The sequence below is a fragment of the Solanum dulcamara genome, chromosome 8 (genome assembly GCF_947179165.1).
Source record: "Solanum dulcamara chromosome 8, daSolDulc1.2, whole genome shotgun sequence".
Taxonomy (NCBI): Eukaryota; Viridiplantae; Streptophyta; class Magnoliopsida; order Solanales; family Solanaceae; genus Solanum; species Solanum dulcamara.
Genome location: NC_077244.1, coordinates 56,937,944 through 56,953,493, shown reverse-complemented (window position 1 = coordinate 56,953,493; position 15,550 = coordinate 56,937,944). Strand labels below are relative to the sequence as shown.

The following is a 15,550-nucleotide window of genomic DNA, read 5'->3' as shown; positions in this document are numbered from 1 at the left end:
TTAAGTTAATTAAATTTAAGAAAATATTTATATTTTATTTATGAATAATTATAAAATTTGTATATATAATTTCTCCGTTAGGTTTGATTATTTTTGCGATTCTTTTTTTTACTAAAGCCAAACCAAACCAAACATTAATTTTTTAATCTGATTAATTCTGATTGCGATTTGATTTAATTTTTTTAATCATAACCATGAACAACACCCCCTCCACCCCCCCCCCCCTCTCTCTATATATATACAAACACCAATACCAATAACCTTTTACCGTAAGAAAAAGAAGCTTTCATATTCCATTTACTTTGCGTGAGGATTAATGGGAGAATGATTTGAGACTTTTTGGGAAAGGCTTTCTTCACGGCGTCAAGTTGTGGTTTATACGTGAAATATACCATTAGCAATTATGCCATAATCGAGTTTATTTTTACCAGTAATAATAATGAAAGTAATAATTTTGGCATGTGTATACTTTTCTTTGTTTTATCACACCAGTTAGAAACAGCAACAATATTTTCACTTATTCATGCCTAATTTTGGTGAAACTAAAGATCACGAGCAAATCCTTTTCGTTTTTGGAGATGTTTTCTTGAATATGTGCTCTCAAGACTCTCCAATTTTGATCAAGGTTCATATTAATGCACTTCACCTAAGCAAATACCAGAGTACCGTGTATATTTACCATGCCCTTATGTTCATTTTAGAGAACAAAGTTGTTTTATCTCTTCTAATCGTCCAAAGGAATTGAAATGTTAAACTTGCAAGTCCCGGGAGATATCACCAAGAGGCTTGGTGGAGGAAACATCTTACAATGATGCTACTCGATTATTATTAGTATGAACAGATTCATGACTAGTAGAATAGTATTATTTGATGCAATGTCATGATCCCAAATTGTAATTGGCTTTGTAACCATCTTCCTTTTATATAATTACATGCACAAGAGAAGAATTATAGTACTACCAAAATTAAAATATCACCACACTAATTAATGTCCAACTGCAAATGATGCAGTCAGACGAAGGGACAACGAGTGATTATGCAAAAGATAAAATGGCAAATGAGATGATATTTCATTAAATGATCTTTGAGCAATCCTAACATCAAGCGCTAACTTTTGAGGATTGAGTTAAGCTCAAGATTCATTTTCTTACCACAAAATATGCCATAGCAGCAGAGTAACTTAAAATAAACCTATGACTAGTGTAATTGTTAATCCGTGAAACCACAAACCATATAACATCAGAGTCAGTGATCTGAACATTGCGTTGTAATACTGGAAACAAAACACTTAAAAATATCCCTTCTTATTTCGCTCCTTCAATGACATAAGTTTATTTCACTGTTGAGTTTTTACATGCTAACACGGAAGCAGGGTTTAAGCAAGAAATGGTATATTTAGAGAATAGAATAGCCAAGACCAATAGGAGCAGACGTCCTAAAATTCTAGAGCTCTTAATGTGGCGAGCTGGGGAAGTTCACAAGGAAATTGCCATCTCCTATAGATCAAACATCATAGATCAAAATTGCCATCTGCTCATCTTACACTAGAAACTATGGACAAGTTCTACGACAACCAAGTACCAAGAATGAAGAGCTAAAAGGAAAGGAAGAAAATAGTCGCAAAGATAACGAGGAGCTGGATTTCCTAGTATTCCCATTTTTTCAGCTCCATGCCATCTGGAGGGCTTCCTTCCACCTTCTTTGTACCAACCTCATTCCAGTTTGTGGACAGAGCAGTCCCATTAGATTCCACCTGTGAGGCAGCACAGATAAAAACAATTGTACTTGCTCTTCTTGTGCAATATAGGCAAGCAAGAAATGAAGCAGACCCCTATTGTGAGTCCATAAAAGGGAGAAAAGGAATTTGAAGTCAGAGATTCCCACCTATGTCGAGGCAGCTTTTTATTTGGTTAATTCATTCTTTTCGAGTCAAATGTCCCCATAAGAATCCTCCCTCCCTCCCAAAGATCCAAACAAAAACAACATACCCAGTGAAATCCCACAAGTGGGGTCTGGGGAGGATAAGATGTACGCAGACCTTACCACTACCTCATAGAGATAGAGAAGTTGTTTCCGAAAAACCCTCGGCTCAAAAGTCACAATCCCAAGTAAGAGAGAAAATCAAACAATATATATAGCATAATGACGAAAAAGCGATGCAAATTTTACAAGATAAGAACAATAACACTAGCAAAATAATGTGATAATCAAAGGCAATAACAACGCAATTATAAAGGCACGCCTAAACCTACGACCCCCCTAAATCGACACACGGCAAGACACCATTCTATCCCAACTAGCCTTCTACCCTAATCCGCGACCTCCACTCATTTCTATCTAAAGATCATATCCTCGGTGATATGGAATAGCGTCATATCTTGTCTTATCACCTCTCTCCAATAATTCTTCAGTCTACCCCTACCCCTCCGGATAACCCCAACTCCAACCATTCGCACCTCCTAATTGAAGCATCGACACCCCCTCCTCTGCACATGCCCAAACCATCTCAGTCTCGCTTCTCTCATCTTGTCTGCAACAGATGTCACTCCCACCTTCTCCCAAAAAACCTCATTTCTAATCTTATCACTCCTAGTGTGTCCACACATCCATCTTAGCATCCTCATCTTTGCAACATGCATCTTCTGAACATGAGATCCCTTTTCTAGAATAATGCACTTATCTAACATTAGGTATTCAATGAGCAATGAACTTACAAATGATTTCATCATGGCTCTTCTTGCATCCTCGTCGGCATCTTTGTAAATATCTCGGAAAAACTTGTTCAGTGCTGCATCTCCATCCAATTTTTCTTCTTTTTCCTAGAATACAGACCACCAGCAAGTTACTTTAAAACTAAACAGTGAGGGCTATCAATCAAGGATGTAAAACAGAGACCAGCCAAAACTATCAATACCTCCTTTTTCACTTGAGCCTCGAGTTTATCCCAATCCTTGCATCTCAATTTAGAGGAAGGGTAGCTAGGCTTATGGCTGTCTATAAAATGCAAAAAAAGAAAGTAAGCTTAGCATCTGAAGAGGTAAAAACAACACAACATGTATAGGAAGTCATTGGTAACTTGTCCTTAATTGCATAGAAGAACTTGACATACAATAAAACAAATAAAGATAATGAACAGGGAGCAAAAGGACGGGGGCAGCATCCTGTCACTTGTCAGCCAGAAATGATTCCTTTACAAGTATGAGAAAGGGTACCTGATGACACATTTGGCCTCTGTACTACAACAATTTCCCTAGTATACTCAAGGGATGTCCAGTGTACAGATTCAGCTTTAGCAAGGCGAATCTCAATCTTTGTAGACATAACTTCATATCTGCATTTTTGAGGTATTATCTGCATATCATAATAGGACCACCAACTGATCAGAGGTTATGTGTCATAAACTGCCGAATCTTTAGACACTAAAAAAACAAAACCATCACAGTATACAAAACCTGAGTTACGTGTGTAAAATCTAGGTAACAACCATTGTTACCAATCTTATCATTTACTTAGACATCATTTGTACTGAAAAATACCAGATGTATCTTTTAAGTTCAGTCTTACCTTATCGAACAGCCTAGGCTGGAAAGAGTATGCAACTTTGCCTGGTATATCAATGCTAACACTAAGCTGAAAGAAACCAACAGAAAAGTAGAATATGATCCATCAAGTCCATTATAGAATAAAAGATATCTCAAAGGGAAAATGACAAAACATACTATTTGTTCGCCAAAGTCAACTGAAACATTCTCAGCAGGTATGCCCTTGGCAAATATGATTACCACCACCTCCTCTGGTTTCTGATAGAATTCATGCCTGCAGTTAATTTATATTAGACCTCCATACATTCTTGGGGACTCAACCAGAATTATGCAAAAAATCACGTCTTATATTAAAAAAGCAAAGAATATCTTCTTGGGGCACAGGGTTTGACATGACCTGTACTTTGGTTTGACAGCAGGTGTTACTTCATAGGATAAGCCGTAAGCCAGTTGAGTATCTTTTGGAACAGCAACAACATTATCCGTTGACTTTGATTCAGCGGGAGGGACAACACTTGCTGAGGTTTCAACTGTTGCATGCTTAGGCAATTCTCCAGCTTCCTCTGAATTTAGTCAGCGAGCAACACCAATTATTCATAATAAGGCTCATACAGTTTCCAGATTTTGGCAATCAATCTTAAATAGATATTAATGGAGCCCAAGCCCATAAAACAAGCATAGAGGAAACATTTGAGATATCTATTCGTAATTTTCAGGTGACTTGACCAAGCCACCACAAGATTACCATAGTCACTAAAACTGCAGATCTTCCAACTATAGAAAATACAGTTCCAAGCTAATCTCAATTCCCCATGCTAAGCTAGAAAACAAATGACAGATCATGGAATGACAAATCGGATTATATGGCCAGGAATTGCAATGGCCTAGAAATGTGACGTCAGCCAAGTTTGAAGAAACCATTCAATATTTCTGCTCTTTTCAGTCAACTGAATACTTGGAGTGTCGTAATGAAACAAGATTTTCAACAAAATAGTTCATCATGATAAGTTACAGACAAGAACAGCTTCAGTTCATATTAAACAGTAAGCAGAAATCTTGTACAGTTTGCATTAAAATATACCACCAAGTCACCATAGATGGAATGCTTTTATGCTTGAATTGACAGCGTTGGTGCATATTGTCAGGAGATTCAACTCAAAAGGCAAAAACTTACCTGCAATACGTTCATCACATTGTTTGATTAAGCTAGTGAACCTTGATTCTCCTGGTGCTAAGGAAGCACCAGTTTCCAGAGTTGCCTTCGCAGTTTGGTACTGTTCAAGCTTCATACAGGCCAAACTGTAAGTGTGAACTGGAAAAATCAATTCAACGACATCATAAAAGATATCTAATGACAGAAACACCAACAAAGGTATCTATCTAGATGCTGTCACAACAAGATATATCTGCTTTTTTCCTACTTAATTATCAAAAATTAGAGCAGTCAAAGCAATGATCATAATTGCAACAAATAAAAGAGAAAAAAGAGAACTCATCGAGGTTGGTTGTGGGTAAAAATTAAGGAGGCTACAGCACCCAACTTGAAGAATGAAGATCACTATACATGCAACAAACTAACAGATCATGGAATGATAAATCTGATTATATGGCCAGGAATTGCAATGGCCTAGAAATGCAACGTTAGCCGGGTTTGAAGTTAGCACTTGAATAATTGAACATTATCAGCTCAAGAAAACAAGACTATAACATGAGAAATTAAACGAAAAAATCACCATCATACCTCAACACCACATTAATTGGAATCCATAATCATAGAAATCCATTCACTCTACTTAGGCCCATTTCCTTCTGATACTCGTTAAATAAGTTAGGGATTCTATAAAACTAGATGCTTTTAAAAGCTCACTCTAATCCTAGACCGATTCATAATATAAGTGTATCAACATGTGAACTTATTTTAAAAAGAACACTACCCTACACCAAACAAGAAAGCCATAGAAGGGGAACATTAAGCAAGATTATGTCATTATCACACAGAAGCATACCAATAGAAATGATTTATATACTCACCCCTTGCGCATATATGTTTTTGCCATTGACGGATCTAACTCAATCGCCTTGTTTGCATCAGCAACAGCTTCTGCTCAAAATTAAATCACAATTACCAACCAACTTAACACAAATACTTCGAACAAAATGCATGCCGTAGAGATACAAACCAAAAAAAAAACAGAGTATGCCTATGTTTGTCCGTGTTACCAACATAATGAGAATGCAAAGTAAAGAAAGTAAATAAGTTACCAGTGAAGTTATGGAGTTTGATATTTGCCTGAGCACGGTCAGCGAAAAGTTGGGCATTATTAGGAGTGATAGCAATGGCTTGAGAGTAGAGGTCAACGGCGAGGTCAAAGTGGTCATCAATGAATGCTTCTTTAGCTTTAGCTACAAGATCGGACGCCATGGATATGAGATGAGAAGAAGTTTCTAGAACAGGATGGATTGGAATTGGAGGGGATTTTAAAAGATGATTATTGGCTTGGAATATTAAAAGACTGAAAACGGGATATACAGCTCAAGTCTTCGTTTACTTGTAATTAAAAATACAACATCACACATTATTTGACGGAGTCGTGTCTTTTCAACAATTATTGAATCGGTCCGACTTATTACGTATATAAAGTTGAAGGTGTTATAAAATAAATTAACTTGACAAAATGAATGAGAGAGTAAAAATAGGAGAATCGAAGAGGAAGCAAAGTAGAGGAATTGCCGTGTATCTATATTTTTGTGCGTCGGTGTGTATATATGTTTGTTGCCAAAGTTGGCAATATATAGGTAGAAATGGTGAGCAAATTGCCAAGAAAAGGTGGGCAATTTGCCCAAGTGGACATCCACATCCACTGCTGTAAGTGGACATCCATATATACTTGCATAATACTCCCCTTCGGATGTCCACGTGTAAATAAAAAAAAACTTTACAAGAAATAATATACATAGTTATTATAAACATCCATAAATATTGTACCTTGTTAAAACCTTACTAGGAAAAATCCAGTGGGAAAAAGCCTAGTAAAGAAAAAAAAAGTACACATATCTAGTAATACGCCTTGAGTGTTGCCTCATTAAAAACCTTACCAGGAAAACTCAGTGGGACTAAACCTTGGTGAAGGGAAAAAGAGTGCAGCGCGTATTTTACTCCTCCTGATGAAAACTTCATTTGATATTTTGGAGACGACGCATTCCAACCTTATATCTTAATTTCTCAAAAGTTGATGTTGGTAATGCCTTTGTGAATAAATCTGCAAGATTATTACTCGAACGAATTTGTTGTACATCAATATCATCATTCTTCTGTAGATCATGTGTGAAGAATAATTTTGGTGAAATATGTTTCGTTCGGTCTCTTTTTATGAAGCCACCTTTCAATTGCGCTATGCACGTGGCATTGTTTTCAAATATAATTGTGGGTACTTTAACATCATTTTCCAGACCGCATCTTTCTTTGATGAACTGTATCATCGATCTCAACCACACACATTCTCTACTTGCTTCATGAATTGCTATTATTTCAGCATGATTTGAAGAAGTAGCAACAATGGACTGCTTTGTAGATTGCCATGATATAGCAGTCCCTTCGTGTGTAAACAAATATCCTATCTGAGATTGAGCTTTATGTGGGTCTGATAAATAACTTGCATCTGCATAACCAATAAGGTCTGTGCAACCTTTGTTAGTATAAAACAAACTCATATCAATAGTACCCTTCAGGTATCGCAAAACATGTTTGATACATTTCCAATGCCTTCGCGTTGGGGAAGAACTATACCTTGCTAGCAAATTAACAGTAAATGTTATATCAGGCCTAGTTGCGTTAGCAAGATACATAAGTGCACCAATAGCACTGAGATATGGTACTTCAGGACCAAGAATTTCTTCATCCTCTCCTGGAGGTCGAAATTGATCTTTTTTCACTTCAAATGATCGAACAATCATTGGAGTACTTAATGAATGTGCTTTGTCCATGGAAAATCTTTTTAAGATTTTCTCAGTGTAGGCAGATTGATGAACAAAAACCCCGTCTACTAAATGTTCAATTTGCAGACCTAGACAAAGTTTTGTCTTTCCAAGGTCTTTCATTTCAAATTCTTTCTTTAGATATTCAATTGCCTTTTGGACCTCTTCAGGGGTTCCAATGAGATTTATGTCATCAACATAAACGGCGAGTATAACAAACTCTGATTTCATTTTCTTAATAAAAATACATGGACAAATAACATCATTGATATATCCTTCATTTATTAAGTACTCACTTAGGCGATTATACCACATGCGCCCTGATTGTTTCAGACCATATAATGATCTTTGCAGTTTTATTGAGTACATTTCTCGAGACGTTTTACATGCTTCAGGCAATTTTAATACTTCTGGGATTTTCATGTAAATTTCATTATTAAGTGAACCATAATGGTAAGCTGTAACTACATCCATTAGATGTATATTAAGATTTTTATGTATAGCTAAACTGATGAGATATCGAAACGTTATTCCATCAATAATAGGTGAATATGTTTCTTCATAGTTAACCCCGAGTCTTTGAGAGAATCCTTGTGCAACAAGGCGTGCCTTGTATCTTACAATTTCATTTCTCTCATTTCGTTTTCGTATAAAAACCCATTTATAGCCAACTGGTTTTACACCTTCAGGGGTTTGGACTACGGGTCCAAAGACCTCACGTTTAGCAAGTGAGTCTAATTCTGATTGAATTGCCTTTTGCCATTCTGTCCAATCACATCTACGTCGACAATCTTCAACGGATTTAGGCTCAAGACTTTCACTATCTTGCATGAGGTTAATTGCAATATTATATGCAAAAACATTATCCACCGTAATTTTTGATCGATCTAGATTTATCTCATCATCGATAGAACTTATTAAAAGTTCTTCATTCACTTGAGTCTCGGGTTCACTGATTTCTTCAGGAATATCAGGATTACTCAAATGTTGACCTTCTTGAGGAAGTTCTTGTGTAGTATCATCTTTATTATTTTTCATGCTTCTCTTTCTAGGATTTTTATCCTTTGAACCCAGTGGTCTACCACGCTTCTGGCGTGTTTGAGATTCAGAAGCTATGATACTTGTAGATGGTCCTTTTGGGACATTAATCCGGATAGGCACATTAGCTGCAGGGATATGTGACTTAGTTATCCGTTTCAAATCAGTAAATGCATCTGACATTTGATTTGTTATTTTCTGTAAGTGGATGATCTTCTGGACCTCCTGCTCACATGTGCGGGTACGTGGATCAAAATGTGATAGTGATGAAACTTTCCACGTAATTTCTTTTTCTTTTTGGGGTTCCTTTTTCTCTCCCCCTAATGGCGGGGAAATTGTTTCATCAAACCGATAATCTGCAAATCGAGTAGTGAATAAGTCTCCAGTCAACGGTTCAAGGTATCGAATTATGGAGGGTTAGCCAAACCAAACATATATGCCCAACCTTCGTTGAGGGCCCATTTTTGTACGTTGTGGTGGTGCTACATGCATGTATACCGCACAACCAAAAATTCTTAAATGGGCTATATTTGGTTCATGACCAAATACTAATTGCGACGGAGAGTATTTATTATAATATATCGGTCTGAGACGTACAAGTGCTGTTGTATGTAAGATAGCATGACCCCAAACAGTAATTGACAATTTTATTTTCATTAGTAGAGGTCTTGCTATCAATTGTAGGCGCTTTATAAATGACTCTACAAGGCCATTTTGAGTATGAACATAAGCAACAGGATGTTCAATTTTTTATCCCAATTGATAAGCAATAATCATTAAATGCTTGGGATGTAAATTCTCCAGCATTATCAAGGTGAATGGTCTTAATTGGATAATTTGGGAATTGCGCTCTCAATCTTATTATTTGTGCTAACAACTTCGCAAACGCCAGATTGTGAGATGATAACAGGCACACATGAGACCATCTAGATGATGTATTTATTAGGACCATAAATTATCTAAACAATCCACTAGGTGGATGAATAGGTCCACATATATCTTCATGTATATGCTCTAAAAAGTCACGAGATTCGATGCCAACCTTCAGGGTCGATGGTCTGGCAATTAATTTGCCTTGATAACAAGCAGCACATGAAAATTCATTATTTGTAAGAATCTTCTGGTTCTTTAACGAATGTCCAGTTGAATTTTCAAGAATTTGTCTCATCATTATTGATCCAAGATGGCCTATTCGATCATGCCATAGCACAAATGTATTTGGATCAGTAAACTTCTCGTTTACGATCATATGTGCTTCAATTGCACTAATTTTTGCATAATATAGGCCAGATGACAGAGTTGATAATTTTTCCAAAATATATTTCTGGCCTGAAACACTCTTGGTTATACCAAGATATTTAATATTCATTTCATTTAGTGTCTCAACATGATATCCATTTCTGCGGATATCTTTAAAACTTAACAAGTTTCTTGGGAATTTAGAAGAAAATAGTGCATCTTCTATAACAATTTTTGTCCCCTTAGGCAGAATTATAGTAGTTCTTCCGGAGCCTTCTATCATTTTTGAATTACCAGAAATTGTAGTAACATTTGCTTTTCTTCTTAGGAAGTTAGAAAAATATTTCTCGTCTTTAAATATAGCATGGATTGTTCCACTATCAATTACACAAATATCCTCGTAATTGGTCATTGATCCAAATAAAATTTGAGGCATTTCCATATTTTCTTTAATAAGAAATAAAATAAGTATTAACTCATGGTACATTACATAGATTTTATTTATTTACATTGACTAGGAAAATACAAATATCATATTTAATACAAATAAAAAGAAAAACATTTACATATTATTTCTCCTATCAATATTCATATTTTCGTCTGGAAAATTAAAAAAATCAGCTACATCCAAATGCATGGGCTCAATATTATCTTCAGAGATAAAATTTGTCTTTGGATTATTTTCTGTCCTCTATAATGATGTCTGATATAGCTGAATCGGACGTTTTGACGATCGACAAATCCGCGACCAGTGCCCCACACCTCCACATCTATGACATACACTTTCTGAATTATTCTTCGGTAAAGCTTCTGGCTTTTTACCCTGCCTTTTATATTGCTGATCATTTCTCGGTGCCAGCCGAGTATCATGATTAAAATTCCTTCTTTGACCACGACTGGGGCCATGGCCTCTTTCTCGTTGGTTATAATTTGCCTGATTCACTTCAGGGAGTGGCAAAGAACCAACTGGCCGACTATCATGATTTTTCATTAATAGTTCATTATGTCTTTCAGCAATAAGAAGGTGAGAAAGTAATTCAGAATATTTTTTTAATTTTTTTTCGCGATATTGCTGCTGCAGGAGCATATTCGCGGGTGGAAATGTGGAGTATGTCTTTTCAAGTTTATCTTGCTCAGTGATCTCTTCTCCGCATATATTTAACTGAGCTATAATTCTAAATAGAGCAGAATTATATTCAGTTATATTTTTGAAATCCATTAATCTCAGATTTAGCCAATCATGACGAGCTTGTGGAAGCACGACCAACTTCAGGTGGTCATATCTTTCTTTTAAATTTTTCCACAATTTAAGGGGGTCTTTTAATGTGAGATATTGTAATTTTAGCCCCTCGTCAAGATGGTGACGAAGAAATATCATGGCTTTAGTACGGTCTTGATTGGATGTCATATTGTCATCTTTAATGGTGTCTGCCAAACCCATTGATTCTAAATGAATTTCGGCATCAAGTGTCCATGATGAGTAGCCTTTTTCAGAGATATCAAGAGTAGTAAATTCAATTTTTGAAATATTTGCCATTTTATGAAAATAAATTTAAATAAACTCTTACCACTTTTGTTACCTTGAATAAATAGCAGAGCTTTGTGCTGATAACATGTTATAAAATAAATCAACTTGACAAAATGAATGAGAGAGTAAATAGGAGAACAGAAGAGGAAGCAAAGCAGAGAAATTGCCGTGTATCTATATTTCTGTGCGTCTGTGTGTATATATGTTTGTTGCCAAAGTTGGCAATATATAGGCAGAAATGGTGAGCAAATTGCCAAAAAAAGGTGGGCAATTTGCCCAAGTGGACATCCACATCCACTGCTGTAAGTGGACATCCATATATACTTGCATAATAAATTTTCTTTTGGTCAGGATTATCATTTTTTTGAAATTGTTCATTTTTTTTATGTCTAAAATCTGCATGAAGAAGAAAAAAAATATTTAAAATATCTTATTTATCTCTCCTCATCATTACTACAATTTATTAGTTTTCATCTCTCTTCACCATTACTATAATTAATTACTTTTCCTTAAATTCCTCTTTTTTACCTTCTATTTTTATAATTTTCTTTAAAAAATCTTATTTATCTTCCCTTTTTATTATCATAATAAATATTACACTTTTTATTTCTACAATTTTCTAAAAATAAAAATATCTTATTTATCTCTCTTACTTATTACCTATTTATCTCTCATTTTTTATTAGCATAATAAATATTACACTTTTTATTTCTACAATTTTCTAAAAATAAAAATATCTTATTTATTTGTCTTAATTATTAGGCTGAATACATAGATAAGCATTTGAACTTGGTTGGTTTTTCTTGTCAGGCACCTCAACTATGTTGCTTTCCTATTGAACCCCTGAACCATACATAATTTGTACCTTTTAAACATTCATTGCTGACATTACATAAAAAGTTTTATCACGTTTGAAGATCGCGTGAAAATAATTTAAAGGGACTGATGTGGAATCCATTTTGGGATGTAACGATCTTTCTTTTTACGTGCTCTTCAAACGTGATAATACAATTAATAGATTCCACATCAGCCCCTTACATCCCAAAAAGGAATCCACATCTGTCTCTTTAAATCCTTTTCACGCTATCTTCAAACGTGATTAAACATTTTATGTAATGTCAGCAATGGATGTTTAAAAGGTACAAATTATGTATAGTTCAGGGGGTCAATAGGAAGGCAGCATAATTGAGGTGCCTGAGAGGAAAAACCAATCAAGTTCAAGGGCTTATCTATCTGTTCGGCGTACTTATTACCATAAACATTTCTTTTTTCCCATTAATTTTTGTCTCAATCAATCTCATTTAATTTGTTTCCATAAAAATTAGCAGAAAATTAAAAATATTTTTTATTTCGTCATTAATATTAATTGATTAATTTACCTAAGACCCTTCCTCTTCCTTCTCTCATATTTCTTTCATTTATTAAAAAAATAAAGCATCTCTTAAATTTTAATAAATTTCAACCACATTTATTTCCTATTAATTGAGTTTTACTAATTAATCATTATAATTTTAAATCAGTTACAAATCTTTTTACCTTCCATTCTTTTTTATATCTTCATAAAATTTTCATAATTTTGTAGTTTCTCATTTCTGCCAGAAATTCATTTACAAGCTTATTCTTTTTAATTTTACACTTCTTTTCTTGTGACAAGAATGGAGAAAAATGGTGTACTAAATTTTCCAAGGAAGCCAAAGGTGTATTTGTAACTTATTTTCATTTGTTATCATTTAGTGTATGCTCTCTCATTTTTTTCTTTTCCTTGAATTATTGTAATTTAAACCTTTTCAAGACTTCGTGTATTCTATTAGAATATTTTAATATGAATCAAGATCAAGAATTTGGAATACTTGAAAAAATTCATGAGGTATTCAATTTCATTTATCAAAATGAGCCGTATATGGTGATGGACTTTCACTATTCGAAAAATAAAAATAGCATGTTGTAGTTCTAATTTAGCTTCCTATAATTGTTAGTCTTTCAAATATCATGTCCTAATGATATAATGAAAGTCTTGCCGTGATTATAGATGTAACTGCGTAAGGGATTTTGTTTCAAGCATAAAAGCGTGGAGCAGATACAACCTCTTCCGGAAGAGTGTGCTAGCTAATTCATTAGGCCATATCTTGATTCTTTGACGTCTTGTTGAAGAAAAGGAATCTCTGAGCAAAGTCCAAAATTAAATATCATTGATATTTAAGTCTTTGAAATAATTTATTTTATTTTTTTGTGATTCTTTTGGAGTTGTTAATTTACATGAATACATCTATTTTGTTTCTCTCTAAATCTACTTATAATATTAAAGTAAGGCATAGACAATATGATGTACACTTTTCTATGGCCAAGAAATTTATTTATATTTATTTCTTCTTTATTTGATTTTTTTTTCATTTTTTAATTTATTATTGCAATAAAAAAAGGCAATGAAAAGATGTAAAGGAAAATGATCACATTTGTTTAATTTGTTAACCAGTAGTCACAACTCACAATGTGAAAGACTTCATTTTATTTTTCCTATAATTAATTTTTCAATTTTAAGAAATAGTCTTAACTTATTTTGATATTACTTTTAATCTAATAAATTAGCCTAATATGTCGTTATGAGTTTGTCAATTTTTTGGCTAACCTTTTCAAAATACACATCAATGAAATGACACATTCTTTCATACGCTATTTTAATGGAGAATAAAAAATCCCTACATGTTCCTAGATCATTCATCATATTCTTTTATTCAAAACTAAAACATAATGAACTTGCATTATGTTCAAGTGCAGTCATGGCTATCATTACTACTCATAACAAGATAAACTTAGAAGGGTCAGACACGAGTTTAATTTGTTTGGGTTAAGATAGTTAGAGCGTCGGACATGAGTTAAAATTGGGTAATGAGTTATTTTTGAAGAAAAACGGATAGCTTCACTTGATTTGGAATTTTCCTTCCAAGTAAGGGGTTGGGTGATAAGTTTATGCACGGCGAGGGTATGAATGACTGCATCGTATAATAGAGGGTAAAACTAGCTATTAAACAAAAGTTGAGGAGTATTTTTGACCCTTCTCCCTACCATTAAATCAAGAGATAATGATAAGGTCAGACAATATAATATAGTGAATATATAATTAATTGAAAAGAAATTAATTCCAACACATATATTTTAATGCTCGCGCGAAGCGCGACTACGTTCCCTAGTAGTGATATATAAATTAGAAAGAGAGAGTATTTAATAAGGCCTTGGGAGAAAGATTATTTCTCTTCTTCTATCCCATGTAACTAAAAAAACGTGTTTGGACATAGTTTTATTTAAAATTAAAAAATAATATTAAAAAGTTACAATTGTATTTTGAAAACATTTTTACAAAATGAATTTAGATGTTCAGTTACAAGAAATAATATATAGGACATATTATCTAGGTATGTTATATAAAGAAAATATTTATCATTTATAATAATAGTGTCACGATCCCAAACACGGGGGTGATGACACTCATCTCTACCCACCGATACAAGTCAGCCTAATACCCAACGAAAAGTAGATGCGGAAGAAAAATAAATAAATCGAAATTTAACTTAACCGAAAATAAATAAAACAAACTCAAAATCACCCAAGATTGGTTGTCATGTGTAAAGCCACTAATACATTACCGAAAGACAAAAGAAAATACAGTCACAATGTCTTTGTCTCTAAAATAGGACTAAAACATAATAAAAAGTAAGAGGTATCCGCTAGATGGATGTAACAGCTACCTCAACACTCGAAATGATAGCCTCGAATGTGGTAGAAAACAGTAGGAGATCAAGAGGTCCGGGTTCACAACCTACACAAGTGTAGAAGTAAGGGGTGAGTACCAAACAACATGGTACTCAACAAGTTGATAACTAAAACTAAGAAAAGCTCAATAGATATAAGTACTCCTGTCATCCTAACCGAACCTCCTTACCTACAACCTGCATAAAACCAACCCAACTCTACACTCTACACAAAATAATAATAATACAGTCCACGAATACTCCTCAGTAGTCTCATCAAGTGAATCATATCAAGTCAAGTTCAACATATACAGAGCAATAAGTGGTAAACACGAATTCACAAATATCAACAAAATGCGATGCAATGCAATGAGATGATGCATGTTTGTCCTATCGGTACACATCAGCTGAATTACAGTCCGGAACCCATAGGACATATTTTTGTCCATGTTACCTGCCACAGAGCGTGTGACCCATCCCCT

The 15,550-nt window shown here is 34.4% G+C and overlaps 1 protein-coding gene across 1 annotated transcript; it reads right to left on the bottom strand.

Annotated features, from left to right (window-relative positions):
* Positions 1–1,213: 1,213 nt before the first annotated feature.
* LOC129900550 (protein SGT1 homolog A-like) lies at positions 1,214–6,080 on the bottom strand. The gene is made up of 10 exons (XM_055975546.1): positions 5,805–6,080; positions 5,574–5,643; positions 4,717–4,841; positions 3,940–4,105; positions 3,720–3,816; positions 3,565–3,630; positions 3,213–3,351; positions 2,915–2,994; positions 2,715–2,819; positions 1,214–1,753 (listed from the first exon to the last, which is right to left on the bottom strand). The coding sequence occupies exons 1-10, from the start codon at positions 5,962–5,964 to the stop codon at positions 1,646–1,648; spliced, it is 1,116 nt and encodes a 371-aa protein (XP_055831521.1). The 5' UTR covers positions 5,965–6,080; the 3' UTR covers positions 1,214–1,645.
* Between the last annotated feature and the right edge of the window lie 9,470 nt (positions 6,081–15,550).

Excerpts from the sequence above, each read along its gene's own strand:
- LOC129900550 (XM_055975546.1), bottom strand. The coding sequence starts at position 5,964 with ATGGCGTCCGATCTTGTAGCTAAAGCTAAAGAAGCATTCATTGATGAC. Across the intron at positions 2,820-2,914 it reads AGGCTCAAGTGAAAAAGGAG|GAAAAAGAAGAAAAATTGGA; the intron begins GTATTGATAGTT and ends TCTGTATTCTAG. Across the intron at positions 1,754-2,714 it reads GAGCCATGATGAAATCATTT|GTGGAATCTAATGGGACTGC; the intron begins GTAAGTTCATTG and ends GCTGCCTCACAG.